The 16,061-nt window shown below is 35.3% G+C and overlaps 1 protein-coding gene across 3 annotated transcripts; it reads right to left on the bottom strand.

The window, feature by feature from the left end:
• Positions 1-9,571: 9,571 nt before the first annotated feature.
• Positions 9,572-11,658, bottom strand: LOC146139869 (uncharacterized). 3 transcript variants are annotated; one of them, XM_083392951.1, is made up of 4 exons: positions 11,486-11,658; positions 10,931-11,137; positions 10,267-10,500; positions 9,572-9,858 (listed from the first exon to the last, which is right to left on the bottom strand). In XM_083392951.1, the coding sequence occupies exons 1-4, from the start codon at positions 11,565-11,567 to the stop codon at positions 9,653-9,655; spliced, it is 729 nt and encodes a 242-aa protein (XP_083249077.1). In that variant the 5' UTR covers positions 11,568-11,658; the 3' UTR covers positions 9,572-9,652. The 3 variants fall into 3 exon arrangements, with proteins under 3 accessions (XP_083249077.1, XP_083249079.1, XP_083249078.1); XM_083392953.1 differs by having other exon boundaries at positions 9,572-9,828; XM_083392952.1 differs by having other exon boundaries at positions 10,267-10,497.
• Between the last annotated feature and the right edge of the window lie 4,403 nt (positions 11,659-16,061).

Below are 16,061 nucleotides of genomic sequence, written 5' to 3'. Positions count from 1 at the left end.
GCGTTAGAAAGTTTAATTTCCTCCAGTTGTTAATCTGCCATTTTTGACAAATTTACCTCAAATGTAGAATCGCCGTATTGGTCACAAACAGGGCTTCGGAGCCGGAGCGTGGAGCCGGAGCCCCGGAGCCGTGCATTTTTAACGGACCCGGAACTGGAGCCGGAGCTCTACGTAAAATTTAAATGGAGCCCGAACAGGAGCTGGAGCCAATTGTTTAAAAATAGCTCCTATTTCATAACATGCTATGCTACTAGCCTTCCACTAGCTGAATTCACATAATTTAACAGCAACCGTTCACAAAATTAAGAATTGTTGCCTCTTTGGCGCACCTTTTCTAACTAACCATTGTGGTGTTTCGTTTGTGAATATTTTGAAACGCTATATAGGTATTGTAAATTAAACGTTCAGCCTTAAACCTCAGGAGCAGTGGTATCAATAAGCTCCGGAGCTGGAGCTAACCATGATAAAATAGAGCTCCGGATCTGGAGCCGGAGCCGTTTAACATTTACGCCTGCTCCAAAGCCCTGGTCGCAAATCATGGCTGCTATTCATAAATAAATTTGAAATTAGGTTTGTATCGCAACAAAAGCACTCAAACATCGAACGAGCAATACTTCCACTTGACATCGGGTGTCGGCTCCGATCTGATATTATCAACATCCGTTTTCTGTATAAATGTTAAAAAGGGGGTAATTTCCAGTTGCTGGTACTTCAAAAATATTGGTTAATTTTTTCATGGAATCTTTGCCCTTTTAGTTTAAATATTTAAATAAATTTAACTAATTATTTTTTAATAGAAAATCCAAATTTGTTTGACTACGTAGGCCTACTATAAATTTTCTTTCAGTAATGTATCTCGAAAAATTGTCGTGCAACTATATTGAAATCCTACAAAAACGTTATAAAACCTCCGATTTTTGTCCTTTTTTTGTAACTTGGTTCACTATTAAGAACTAAATTATTCTACCTCATAGTTACAACTAACAAACCCCAATTAATTTTTCGAACTAATTAGCTAGCGAGAAATGTTGATGAACAACTCAAAAGTTAAATCAGGTGCCATTTCCGGAGGGCTTGAACGTAAGGATAAAACTTGGCTTGAACGTAAAACTTTAGTATGTACTTACAGTATAGTTGTTTCTCGACTCGCTCCTCTCTGAGCCTACATAGCTCAATTGGTAAAGCGACGGTCCCGGGCTAGTTGTTTTTCTAGCCTGCCCTGCTTGCATCATAGATTAACCGATTTGGTGAGTCTGCGATGGCTTTCGGTGTACTAATTATACGTACGCCGTAATCGTTGGTCAAAAAGCAGCTTCAGAAGGGCTAGATCTCAGATATGAGCACACCATGTGTGCATGTTTCATTGAATAAATGATATGGTACTGTGGATCCCCTTCAATTGAATTACTTGTACTAACAGATTGAGCAAGCATTAGAGTATAGTTGTTTCTCGGCTCGCTCCCCCCTGAGCCTGCATAGCTCAGTTGGTAGAGCGCCGGCCCCGGCTTGACCGGAGGTAGTGAGTTCGAACCTCACTGCAGGCTAGTTGTTTTTCTAGCCTGCCCTGCTTGCAACATAGATCAACAGATTTGGTGAGTCTGCAATGGCTTTCGGTGTACTAACAGTAGTTTATAACTTGCTGTTCAAGAGAGTCGCCGAAACAGTTTCCGTGCTGGAAAGTATGGGGCGCCGTTTGGAAAAAAACAAATACGCTTCTACGGACAACTTTTTTGTCCGATTTAGCTTAAATCGAACTGAAAATTTGTCCGATTTAAATTAAATCAGACAAAATTTAAATCGGACAAATTTTCTGTCCTATTTAATTTAAGGGACAGATTATATTCCGATTTAAGCTAAATTGGACAAAATTCCTTTCCGATTTAAATTTTGTCCGATTTAAGTTAAATCGGAATATAATTTGTCCCTTTAAATTAAGTCCGATTTAAATTTTGTCTGATTTAAATTAAATCGGACAAAATTTCATTACGATATAACTTTTACGCGAGTTGTTTATAGGGCGTATCAAAATTAATAAAGTTCTGCCTTTAATTAGAACCAGGCTTATCGTTGTCATTATTTATTTCTAAATATATTTTTTGGTATAGATTTAACACTATATGCATTATAGATTCTAGTTTAGATATATTTTTTAGATTCCACTACATAACTGTTCAACACATATTATTTGTGTTAGGGTGTGCGTTAGCGTTTGGGTGTATGTGTCAAGGATCAGAACAAATATAATTGCCATTAATAATTGTTTTTGACTCGTGGGTAAGATTCTAGACCAGGGATGGCGAGCCACTGTCCCCACCACAGATTTTTAATGACACACTAATCTCTCTAAAAATACAAAAAAAGGATTAATATAAAAAAAGTGTTTTAGGGTGGTAAGTAGGCCTAACTTAAAGGCACTTCAACAAATGTGCACAGAAAGACTTTTGTTTATTGCTGTAAAACGTAAAGGGTGGGAATCCTTTAAGAAAAATGAAGAGTTTGCAGACTAAAAGTTAAAAAAACTCTGGTTAAAGCAATAAACCATGCTAAAAAATCTTTCTGCTGAACTCCTGTAATCCAATAAAAATGCTGCAGCATTTGTTAACTATTTAGCTTCTTACTATTTCTGAGAGTCTGAATTTGGAAATTATCTAAAAACCTTGAATTACCAAGACAGACAATAACACTTAAAACGACGCAGCAGAAGAGTTTGCATAAAATTAGCAAATAATTAAATATATGACCCACTTGATCATTTTGTAAGGATTAAGGTCGTGTTTGTGACCCGCGCGATGAAAAGTTCGCCATCCCTGTTCTAGACCAATGCGTAAAAATTAAAAAAATAGCCATGTTTTACGAAATAGACAATCTTAGATCCAAGCAATACCCTTGATGCAACATATTTTTTGATTTTTTTACTAGATTGTTCTACAAAAATATAGATATAATTTAATGTAATTCTAAATATTTACTGTTGGAAAAACATGGCAACTATGCTGATTTGTGTTTAGGCATGGGTAAGTTGTTCTCTTGAATGTCATTAAAATTTATTATCTTTCTTTATAACTGCACTGATTTTGTCAATAAATGGTATGTCTGGCGAGTTTGAAAGAACATATAACTGAAGCTGATAATGAGCTTGCTGCTGTAATAATGAAATCAATTCATCAAACGTCGCAAGAAATAATTCAAAAATGTGCGAGTAATAATTATATTTTTTATTACAATAAAAAAAAATCAAATTGCAACCAAAATGTTAGCAATATGCTACCATATTTACCTCAAAAATTGAGGGAATACACATCTTATAATAAACATGTAACAGAAAAAAATAGTGAATAAAACAAAATGATTCTGTTAACCAACACTGCATTTAAGTACAATTAAATATGGGAAACATTGCAGGACCCAAAAGAATTTTAACCATATATTGAAGATAAGTTAGCGACACAAAAGTGGTTTCTTTGCATCTGCAGAACGATGTTCTCATATTGAAAATTCCGTGTAAAGGTAACCTGACATGGCGCTGATAAAAAAGCTTGTTATAACAATCAAGGCATGGCTACCTTTAAGATGACAAAAATTTGAACAGGTTATGTGTATGTTAGATCTGTAGCCAATAAAAAATCACAATTGTTATAGCACCATAATCAGAACCAATCATTCACTTTCAAAGCCCTACAAATGTGATGGACATAGCAACTTTACAGTTTAGTCATCCAAGTGGGCAACCCTCTGTTCTGAAGTGGCGTCAAACTCTTTAGGCTTCACGCTACAGTTATTAATGTTGACAATTTTGCTATATACGTTTTTGATTGTTTGTTTTGTTTGTTAACAAGTAGGTAACTTCAATACAAAATTAATGAAAAAGAATAAATATTTTTTACCTCTCTTCAGCCAGCATCTTTAAGGCCTGTTTACACTACAGCTGAGCTGTGTGTTAAATTGTGCTTGAATTGGAAAACAGGAAATCCCATTCTGCCGCTTACAACAAAGAGTGTACCATCAACTGTTTTAAGACTCTGAACGGTGAGCTTTGTTTAATTGTAAACAATCTACAAAAATCTTGTTACCTGGCTGAAATATGCGGCGCTTTAAAATAATTTTAGGTTTGTTTGTGTTAGGTGTTTAATCGTGGTCCAACCAAGATTTTTGATTTACCAATATGCAAACTCTATAGTATTAGATTTTCTTCTAGCAATGTTTTTTTGCAAACAAGACAAAAGAGTTTTTCACTGCGTTCCATACTGTACAAACTGGGAGCATTCTGCCTTGGAAAAATGATTTTTTTGACTAAATATTGTATAATTATTAAAATTGACCTTCAAACAAATTTTCCACCTCATATAGAGTGATAAAATGTTTTGTTATAATATTACTTTCTTTTCATTTACTTTTTTTTACTTCCAAAATTATACAGACAGTTGTATATATCTCGGTGGGCCAAGTTTAGGCACTTTGCCAACACCAATGTATTTTTACAAACACCACCAGCGGTAAAATAAAAAAATAAAATAACGCAACGTAAAATAGACCTGAGGTTATTGTTAGGTATCGTGCACATAATGAACAATGCCACTGAGTTTAAATACGCTTAAGGAGATGGCAGGATGGACTGGTATAATGAGACATATCCATGTGAATCTTATTTCCACAACCAAAATTTTATTTAGTTCCGCCAACAGGGGGCGCAACACGCTAGTGTTCCATTGGTCCCCATGTTCCACTTCCCCTACTTCAAAGAACAGTATGTTGTTTAAATCAATGTATTTCTTGGTTTAAATTTTGGCAAAAAATGAATTTTTAGGTCAAATTTTCAATTTTTTAGGGTAAAAAATATTCATTAAAACCTTTATCGATCGACCTTTTTATAACAGATCTTGTTGAAAATTCTGATTGTTTGGTTTTAATGCAAAATTGATCTAAACATATAATAGCCTACTGAAATATTAAGTACCTAATTTAATCCTGTTCAAAAATGTTTTACAGAAAAGGTAACCAAAAAAGAACAATAAAAAAGTTAGAAGTTCAGTTACTCTAGTAGGCCTAATCCAACGGACTACCTTGTGGGGGTGAGTTTTGCCCCATTTAGGGTTCTTTTTTGCTCCAATACTATTCATTGCATGAAAACTTGATTTCTTTAAAATCTCTAAACTTGAAAAATCCAACTATCTCATATCTATGACCCTTATACACGAACTATTTCGCAAAAGAGTAAATTCACCTTGACGTGAATGTTAGTAACAAACGCATAATTTTACTGTACTATCCTTAATATCAACATCCCCCAAACACATATCTCCCCTCTCTGGCTTGTCCAAAATCGAATCAGCCTGAGTTTTGTCCACAAACGTTTTTTCAACGACAGTCACTGTTCAGTAAAGAAATATAAAAGCTGTCAATTTTTGTTAACGAAAAAAAGTGAGGGTTTTGTTTTTTGTTTTATTTATGTGCGCAGGGTATTTTGAAGGAATATATGAAAAAAGGTAATACAACCTTCATAGTGTTTTTTACTGGGGTGGAATTGACAGTGTTTGCACTCGTAAACTCTTACCAGTTTTTAGAAGTTGAACAGGTTTATTGATTAATTATACAACATGTGTGTGTGTGTGTGTGTGTGTGTGTGTGTGTGTGTGTGTGTGTGTGTGTGGTTGTGTGTGTGTGTGTGTGGTTGTGTGTGTGTGTGTGTGTGTGTGTGTGTGTGTGTGTGTGTGTGTGTGTGTGTGTGTGTGTGTGTGTGTGTGTGTGTGTGTGTGTGTGTTGTGTGTGTGTGTGTGTGTGTGTGTGTGTGTGTGTGTGTGTGTGTGTGTGTGTGTGTGTGTGTGTGTGTGTGTGTGTGTGTGTGTGTGTGTGTGTGTGTGTGTGTGTGGTTGTGTGTGTGTGTGTGTGTGTGTGTGTGTGTGTGTGTGTGTGTGTGTGTGTGTGTGTGTGTGTGTGTGTGTGTGTGTGTGTGTGTGTGTGTGTGTGTGTGTGTGTGTGTGTGTGTGTGTGTGTGTGTGTGTGTGTGTGTGTGTGTGTGTGTGTGTGTGTGTGTGTGTGTGTGTGTGTGTGTGTGTGTGTGTGTGTGTGTGTGTGTGTGTGTGTGTGTGTGTGTGTGTGTGTGTGTGTGTGTGTGTGTGTGTGTGTGTGTGTGTGTGTGTGTGTGTGTGTGTGTGTGTGTGTGTGTGTGTGTGTGTGTGTGTGTGTGTGTGTGTGTGTGTGTGTGTGTGTGTGTGTGTGTGTGTGTGTGTGTGTGTGTGTGTGTGTGTGTGTGTGTGTGTGTGTGTGTGTGTGTGTGTGTGTGTGTGTGTGTGTGACTTAAGTTCAGCAGTGCCAAATTTAGACAGAGTGCGCAAAATATCGCGTTTGTTGTCGCAGTAAGTAAAACATAGTCCAAGTTTTACATATCCGCGCAAAACTTTTTTTAAGTGCAATTACCTGTCTGGACATAAAAAATAAAATTAAGTATATTTGTTTAATAAAATTAGTATATTGGTTTAATCAAATTATTTAACGTATCCGTGCAAAACTTTTTTCAAGCGCAATTATCTTCCTGGAAATAAAAAATAAAATTACGTATTTTTCCTTAATAAAGTAATATTTTAATGTTTACAACTAAAGACTATTATGTTTAGGAAATTATTGATGTATATTACAACAACGTGAAATTTAGGTAGAGTTCGCAAAATTGCGAAGAATCGACTTTCTTACTTTAATGTTTTCAAGTTAAAAGATGTTTGACATGCTTAGCCGTTGGGTAATTAATCCTTCCAGCGGTTTTAATAGTAACCCATTTTTAGTTTTAAGCGAGATTTTACTTACGTTGGAAGAAGTATGGTTCCGGGATTAAGCACCTCACATAGTATAATTCATGTTAACGAACGTGTGCAACGTTCCAAGTAAAGACTTAAATTTAACAATGCCAGATATAGGCAAAGTTCGCAAAATATTGCGTTTGTTGTCGCAGTACGTAAAATATAGTCCAAGTTTACCGTATCCGCGCAAAACTTTTTTTCAAGTGCAATTACCTGCCTGGACATAAAAAAATAAAACAAAGTATATTTTTCCGTAATAAATGCCAAATTTAGGCAGAGTTCGCAAAACATCGCGTTTGTCTTCGCAGTTTGAACAGTAAGCAATTTATATTTTCAACGGGTTAAGGTGGCTGACGTTGGACGCAGCTTACTTTGGCGTTTAGTGCAAAGGTTCAGCAATTTTTTTTTTATATATACATACTTAAATAAAATCACAAACGTCAGGAAACCTACACGGACATCGTACAACGGACGTGTTTAACTACGCAATACTTGACAGAGTGCAAACTTAATATGTAAAAATGAAGATATCTCCTCGTCCTAATGCACGTTAATGACGACAATGACTTCGAATGGTGCAAAACAGTATAGACTTTCTTGTCTCATTCATAATCAGTCACTATAGGTTCTAGTTTATAAAATGGTTCAAGTGTTTACATTATTTTGTTTTCGTTTTTTAGAGACTGATGATGCCGTGATTGCATATATCACGCTATTTAGCATATCTAAACAATTGCTGCTACATTGCTACAACCTAAAGTTTTACGTCTGAAAGTTATTCTCAATTGACAAATGTTAGGGGGTTTCGTTGCTTAAAAGATGTACGACATGCTTACCCAAGTGACGTGTAATATAGTTGATTATTTAGTCGTAGCATTTCAAAAACATCACGCAGCATTGTACTTTGTTTGCATGTTAAATACAAAGGGCGCTTGCGACTTCTCGCAAAACATCTTGACGTATAAGGGTAAAACGTTTCCAAACATTTATAGGAAAATATCAAGTCAAGTACATTGCATTGGTAAAATTAAAATTTTATGTTGCAAAATTTCTACATTTTGTTTAATAGCTTTTTGCAGTTTGTTTAACCACGTAAATAAAGCTTAAGCTCGCAAAACATTGCGTTTATTGCAGCGTGTTCCGTAACATTTTTTCATAAGACATTAGGACACTTCACAGACAACGTACAGCAACCCTAACCGAGTATAGACTACGCAACATTTGGAATAAGTTTGCAAGATATCGCGTTTATTTCAGCTGTTCGAACACTAAGCAAATTTACTTTTCAAACGTTTTTTTTTTCGTTGGATGCAGTATGGTACCTACCAGGATTACGTATTTGCTCGAATTTCGCGCAATTTAAACAATTGGTGCTGCGGCTTTCTTACGTTTGTTAGTAATTTTTGATCGACATATGTCACGGGTTTTTGTTACGTAAAATATGCGAGACGTGTTTACTGTTTAGCCAAGGTTGTCTGTTTAGTAGCTCCATTTAAAAAAAAACACAACGTTGCAATTTTGTTTAATGTTAAATAGTATGTTTAGTAGCTCCATTTTTTAAAACACACATCGTTGCAATTTTGTTTAATGTTAAATAGTATGTTTAGTAGCTCCATTTTTTAAAACACACATCGTTGCAATTTGGTTTGAAGTTAAATATACTTTTTTAAATTATCGGCTATAACATGCGGCTTCAGGAAAAAGGTTATACAATGCTGGTAACACGTGATTAGTAATTAAATTTTGAGAGCGTGTTCGCGCCTTTCCTTTAGTTGCCTATTTCAGACACAAAACTGATTTTTGAATGTCAACTTTTTATTTTTACACTGTTTCAACCAAATGCAAAAATAATGGGAGTTGACGGAGACCAAAAATTAAATCTTTAGAGCCACGCAGATAAGCACACAATTAAACACGCCATTACATTAATGCTGCTTTCACACGGGCTGTGGGGTGTTACTCTGAACGTGGGGAAGCATTAGGTTTACCTTTTGTTAGACACAAGATATGACATGATTTGAAACACATCACAATCATCACATGATTTGAAATTTCTATTTAGTGACACGTAGTGCAAACGTTTAGGCATAAGCGAATTTGTTATGACATTACAAAAAATATGTTTGCATTATTTCAGCCTCTTACGAAGTTCTTACGCTATCCGTAACATTACCTTTAGGGTATATTCTGATTACCACATTTATCTTCCATAATCATTGGGTATAACATGAGGCCAGCAGTAGCAACGTAATATACAAAAGTGATAAAGAGCCCACAGTATGATCGATTGTTTCATTTTGTCAAATCAGACAAAATTCAGGTATACTTCGTACATTATGGTGATTATTGTGGTGTATTCATTTTTAACCAGTTAAAATAACTGAAAAATATTATATTTAACCTGGGCAACGCCGGGTATTTCGTCTAGTTATTGAATATTTGGTTTTACGATTTTGCGCTTTAAAATAGAGAACTCCGATGAATGCTATAGTTTTCTATTGTAAATGCATGAAGTACCGAATGGAAGAATGCTGAGTTGACCCTTAAGTTATTTTTTTTACAAGAATCGAGGACATCATGCAAGGATTATATTATTTTTTAAGACCATTATTTGGATTTGTGGTGTATGTTACCCACAAATGGTTAATTAGGCAAGTTTAGGGGGTAAATTTGACAATGATATTCCATGCTATATATGTTTAAAACCAAAAAATATGTTGCTGTCTATTTTGCAATTTGTTTAAGTTTGAATGTTCCTTGAAATGTTAAGGTTGTTTATTTTTAATTTAAGTCCATCTTAGTCGTCAACATTATCTTACTCGTTATATTTGCACAGGCGATGTCGAAGCCGACCCATCGGTTCATAATAGTGCCTTCGATCTTTTGCCCTGTCTCAACGTCTGCGCACCAGCACTGTGTCTCCAAGTACGTCGAGCATTGGCGCGGCGTAAATTTTCCGGATCGCACGTTGGTGCTCGGCCGTGACGGGCGCCTCGCCATTCGTAAGCCTGCCGGAGGCAGTATGTGTGAAACCCCGCTGCGTATTCAAACAGATTTGCGGTCAATCCTGAACACCAATAGAGTTTTTACTGTACTGTGTAATACATGCACGTTAGCGTTATTTCAGTTTAGTTTGTTTTCCAATATTCATTGTTGTAAAGAATAAAAGTGTCACACATGCGCTTTCAAATAAATGTTTGCGGCACTTGGTTGGTTAGATCCGTGTTTTGCAACCATATGTACTAGAAAACAACTTAAACTTAAATAACCGCCGACAAGGGTGTTCCTACCAGTAGCCGACATGATTAATCAAAATATCTCCTCTGATCAATTGTATTTAATATATAAAACGAATTTTTAAATTGACCCAAAGAAGGCTAGTTGAATAGATCGCCGAAACGTTGGATAACAATTATAATTACCAGGTCAGCTATTTGGTTCAATGGTTTGTTCATTGGAGATCGGAACGACTTACTTATGTTGACCAGACACTCGCTGGCGAAAGAATTTATCCGGTCTGTCCTGGTCCCCGGGATTTCGACTCCTGTCGTCACATTGACGCACCAACATTCGTCGTCGGCTTCGTTGCATTGCATGTGCTCGTACTCGCCAGTTTCAGGGTTACAGTATGGAACGGGCGACTCCTTTACCAAAATCCGGTCGCGCCATTCTTGCAGACACGCTGTGGTTTCGCTAGTTGCGCCTCCTTCTTCCGGCATTAAAAAAAAGAACGTTTCGTTGCATCTATTGCGTCAAGTCAGTTTGAATGCGCTTTGGTCTATAGTTCTAGTCAGAGGTTTTAAAATTGTTGGACTATGAAAATCGTTAACTTGCCCAATCCTGAGCAATGTAGAGAATATCAAAGACAACAAACACGACACAGAATACTTGCGAACTGTTTCATGTGCTTAAACTCAGATGGATAACATTTTGAAAAAAACAAACAAATGCAAACCTTTAGTAGGTCCAATCAATCGTCCTAATGTTAGTAGGTTTATCCACAAGACCTAAACCAATTCTTTTTTGCTTAAAATACTTACTATTTTTTAACATATTAAAAAAGATATAAGAAAAATGATTTTCTTTTTAAATAATCATTTTTTTTTAATTTGACCAATTCAAAAATATTTGAACCGAACCTTGTTCTATCTTAAAACAATTGACGGATCCTCTCTCGTGAAAAGCAGTCGAAACAGACTCTCCTGTCTTCCAGTTCACGCACCAGCACTTCTGTTTGACGTCACACTGCTCAGGATTGTAGAAACTATCGTAGTTTCCCGAACACATCACATTACTTTCCGAGTTTAAATTTCTTTTTTCCCAACACGGGCCTTTATGGGTCTCCCCTGAGAAAAACGTATATCGGGATAGTAATGTTCATTATACTTCCATTGATTATGTTATATCTTTTTATTGTGTTACCTTGCTGTGGTACTACCTGTTTGGCCATTACTTACCTGCAAAAAATCGACCTACCCTACAAATTGTTTACTTAACAGGTTTCTATCATAGAAAGAGTTCCTAATTGCAATCAGTAAAAAAATCAATTTAAACTGTTTTAGTTTTCATGCGTATATTGTCACTTGACGAAACTTTAAATTAAAGTAGAAGAATAAAAGAATATTACAACCATTTGTCAAACCCTTTTATTACATCAGCTTACAACAGTACAGTAATCCTAGACAATACCATACCTACAAAGCGTGTAATCGTTCTTGCAGAAACTAGGCACTGAAAAACAACAAATAGCACAAAACACGTTTGAAACGTCTTCATCCTTTGGCGTTGAGTTCTATTCTGTTTTCTTGTCAAAAAGCTGCTTACCGCCAAGTGACCACTGTGGTCGACCAGTTCCACACAATCTGTTTTTAAACTTTCAGCAGTCCAGCGTAAAATGTTGTTAAGGTTGACTTCAGCCTATTACTGCAAGCCTAAAGTCGGAAATAAGACAAGCAATTCACCTCCATGCAATTCCCGGTGACGCAAGCGATATTGTTCAGTCGGAATTTGTTTAAGGAACATTGATGATTCATGTAAATTAATTGGTTCCTGTAATTTAAAATCGAGGGTTAATATCGAAGTGAAACTTGCTTATATGAGGTTCCTGCTTGACGCAATAGAATGTAATATGTAAATCGATAAGGACTGAAACTATTACAGTTTGTCGCGGAAATTGCAATGTTTGCAAAGCAAATACGACAGATTACCCTTATAGTTCGGTTACTTCATAGGCTCGTATTGTGCCTTTAATTTAATATGCCTTTGCAAATCAATTAATACCCATGGTTTCCTAACTAGGGCCGCGACCATAATGGATGTCGGAATTGGTTGTCTGGGTAAGAATTCGGAAAACTACGACACAGCATGAATGTATGCAATAATGAAAACTTACTGCTATAAAACACCTCCTAATTTTCATTATGATTTCTTTAATTTTAGATCTTGCATTACGAACTTGAAATAAATTACTCCTAGTCCTAACCGTATTTTCATCTAAGACAAGGACAAAGGTACAAAGCAAATGAGTTCTATTTTTATACCACCTTTTGTGATAAAGCAATATTCCACCTTTTGTGATAATTGCGCACGTAGCTTACATGGTAACGACAAAAAGACTCATAAACAACGAAAACTAGACGGGGTTGCGGTTGTTGTATATTTTGTCATGGGGTATTTTTCAGGGCCTTATTTCCATGGGTGATTCAATAATTGGGTCATTATAAATATGGGTATATACCAGGTTGGCTTCTGTATTATTATTTATTATACTTTTGTTTATTCGTTTTACGCTTTGCATTAAGTTGTACTTTCCCTTGTCTTGTTTCTGCAAGCAAAAACAAATATGGGCCGAAAATTTCCTGCCTTCACTTCTGACGTAGATGCCAATATTTTTACAAAACAAAAATGCCTATTGATTTACCCCCCCCCCCCCCCCCCTAAACAAAAAAAAACTTATTACCTCCCACCCCCCATCCCCTATTAATGACAAACATGCAGTCCATTAAAACAAATGTGTTTGATTTCCCCGAAACCAAAGATAAACGAAACCAACATTCAAAACAATATTTTAATTATTTTTTTTCAAACGCCCTTTAAAAAATGCTACCCCAACCCTTAAACCACAAAAAAAAACACAAAAATCTACAACATTCTTTTTTTTAACTAAGTTCAAATCAATTATTTGTAGTAATTTCCCACAAAACCACCCGATTGTTGGGTTGTCCACCCCTGAAAAACAAACAAGGGATTCGAAGTATCATTTTTATGGTTTACTAGCGATTTGAATCACATATTATAGCATATTAGCAAAACTACAATAGGGAGGTATATTGCTTGATATTACTGCCGCTAGGTAGGCGTAGAGAGCTTCAAATAACTTAACGTCACACTATTTTATAGCGAAAAAACAGAACCCGCTCATAATTTTGAACCTATAAACCCAATTAACATAATAAAAATAAATTTTAAAGATGAAAGCCGAATATGTTAAGTTTTAAAGTTTAACGTTATGAGTACCAGATTATAGACCCTAAAAACTATTTGAGGCGCAATTAACAAAATCCGTTTTTTAAATTCGAACAATGAACACGGTATAAACAATTGAAAACACATAATTTAACTGCTTGTTTGCGCACTGTTTCGCGTGACAATAACAAGTTGCTTAAAAAATTAAAAAACGTTATGACGTTTCCGGTCTTTTCAAACCACTATATTGTTTATTTGAGATTAGGTAAAAATATGGCCACCCTAGTAATTAGTATTCCATGACCGATTTTTATTTAGTTTACATGTGAATATAAAAATCATTTTATTATCTTCATTGTATAAATAGTTGATTGGTTTTACAAAATTATATAGTCAAATTATTTTGTAAATTTAAAACATTTCATATCCTTCTTAAAACGATTTTAGTCTAGAATTTATGAGACTGTTTCTTATTGTATTCCGTATTTGTTTATTCAGATAAAAATTTAGATTGCGCACACAATTTCAAGGTGACGTTTTAAATTCCAAACAACTGGGTATACTGCGAAATTTAAAGACTGATGGAAACATATTAAACCGTTTTTATAATTGCATATTAACATCCGATGGCCAGGGAGACGTTAAGGTTTTGTATGCATATTTTTTTGGCATACTGGCTTCTGGCGTTTTAAAGCAAAATGCAACGGTTTGACATTATCTGTTTCGCTGCAATCTAAGTGCCCCTTTGTCGCTTATTAGCGCGAGACAGCCTCCACATCTTTGTCCTTTTAACCTATTATGGCTATCAACAATTGTAGTCTGAAAAGCTGTACACAATGTTAAAGTTGCAGCACTACACACTGACACTTATTAATATTGTCCAATATTCGACTTTGAGATAACTCATGCCAAGCCTTGGCGTCTAAAATGTTAATCCTGGTAATGAAGATTGTAATGTTTCTTTGAAGTGCGTGTTTTGGTTAAAGTTAAAATATTTTGCTCTGTATGTTTATAAAACATTTAGTGCAGGTTTATTGTAAGATTGAGGCAAACTCGTTTTTTTTTTTTTTTTTTTCAAACTTTAACTTTATGAGTACCAGATTATGGACCCTCAAAACTATTTGAGGCGCAATTAACAAAATCCGTTTTTAAAATAAGAACAATGAACAGGGTATAAACAAAAAACATTGTCGCACTTCACTAAAATTAAGCTGCTTGTTTGCGTACTGTTATGCGTGACAACAGCAAGGATACTTAAAAATTTAAAACGTTATTACGTTTCCGGCCTTTTCATGCCCCTTAAACCATCGTTTTGTTTATCATACATTATGTAAAAAAATATGGCATCCATAGTAAATAGTATTCCACGACAGATTTTGTTTGGTTTACTTGAGAATATAAAATCATTTATCATCTTCATTGTCTAAATAGATTATTGCTTTTACCATTATAGTCAAAATATTTTGCGGAGTTTCGATAATAACATTTCCTTAAACTGTGAGATTTTAGTCTGGAATTAGACTAATTTTTACAGTATTTCGTATTTGTTTATTCAGATAAAAAAATAAATTGCGCACACAATTTTAAGGTGACATTATACATTCCGATGGACTGGTTATACTGCCAAATCTAAAGGCTTATTGAAACATATTAAACAGTTTTCATAACTGCATATATAACATCCGATGGCCAGGGAGACGTTTAGGTTTTGTCTGTATTTGGCATACTGGCTTCTGGCGTTTGAAAAAAATACAATTTAGTGCAGGTTTTATTTGTAAGATTGTGGCAAACTTTTTTTTTTTAAATAAAACCACAGGCTTCACCCGTTAGATAGGTTCTGTTTCGTTGGGACTTGTTTATTACAGAGGCTGATATTCACCAGGTTTCGTCGTTAAACCTGTTGGTGCCTAACGAAATTTCAATATCCACAAAAAGTTTGTGGCATTATATTCAAAAATTAAATTCGTTTTATATTTGCACATTATATTCTAGCATTGCAAGCGAAAAGTTTTGCGGTTTTTGTGAAATTAATTTTTCCAGTTAAAGTTTAAAATTTTACTTCTTTCTAATCCTTGCAAATAATTATGTTTTCATGGCAGTGTAGCAATAAATAAACGTTGTTGTGTAATCGCAAGGGCGTAAAAGGTTCCGTTTCCGAAGAAGCGTAGCCTAATTCCTTTCGTTTAGTAAGTTTCACTATTCATTACGTATTTTCGTTCCCCTGTCTGCATTGGAGGTCACTAGAACCACATCACTGCAGTTTGTACGCGACAATAAACATAAATCAGATTGCGTTACGCGGTGTCTGTTTAGGGCGGCCAGGCATCAGTTTCAAGATAATAGAGCCAACCAAAGATTATTTTATTCCGCAACAGAGAAGTAGAAACTACTCCCCCAGACTGCAGCTGCGATCTACACGTCATACGCTTGTGCGCCCAACTGTGACATAATGGATGAACGACGCTGATAAATAGTCTTTTTATTTCAAAAATTAATTTTCCTAAAATCGCAAGACTACAATTGACTTATTAGGCTGATATTACATTTGAAAAAATGATTTTACATTTAAAAATCATTTTCCACTCATTGCCTTAATTAAACATTCTAACCAGAATGGGCAAGTTTGTTACAAAGGGCCGCATGACATACAATGTTCAATTTTGTAAATCTTACAGAATGGGCAACGATTCCCTTAAAACGAGCTAAATCATTCTAGGGCTACAAGGTTATACAATGTTAGCTTTTAGTGTAGAATTCATAACATACCGTAGTACGTGTTTTTTAGAGTGACGTTATACGTTTCAA

This window comes from Ascidiella aspersa, chromosome 6 (genome assembly GCF_963924565.1).
Source record: "Ascidiella aspersa chromosome 6, kaAscAspe10.2, whole genome shotgun sequence".
Lineage (NCBI taxonomy): Eukaryota > Metazoa > Chordata > Ascidiacea > Phlebobranchia > Ascidiidae > Ascidiella > Ascidiella aspersa.
This window is presented reverse-complemented; position numbering and strand designations above follow the sequence as displayed.

Bases quoted from the DNA above. Each gene is read 5' to 3' on its own strand.
- LOC146139869 (XM_083392951.1), bottom strand. From the start codon at position 11,567: ATGAAGACGTTTCAAACGTGTTTTGTGCTATTTGTTGTTTTTCAGTGC. The intron at 11,138-11,485 runs GTATGGTATTGT...CGTTTTTCTCAG, and splicing joins AACGATTACACGCTTTGTAG to GGGAGACCCATAAAGGCCCG. The intron at 10,501-10,930 runs GTTCGGTTCAAA...TAATGCCGGAAG, and splicing joins TTGTTTTAAGATAGAACAAG to AAGGAGGCGCAACTAGCGAA.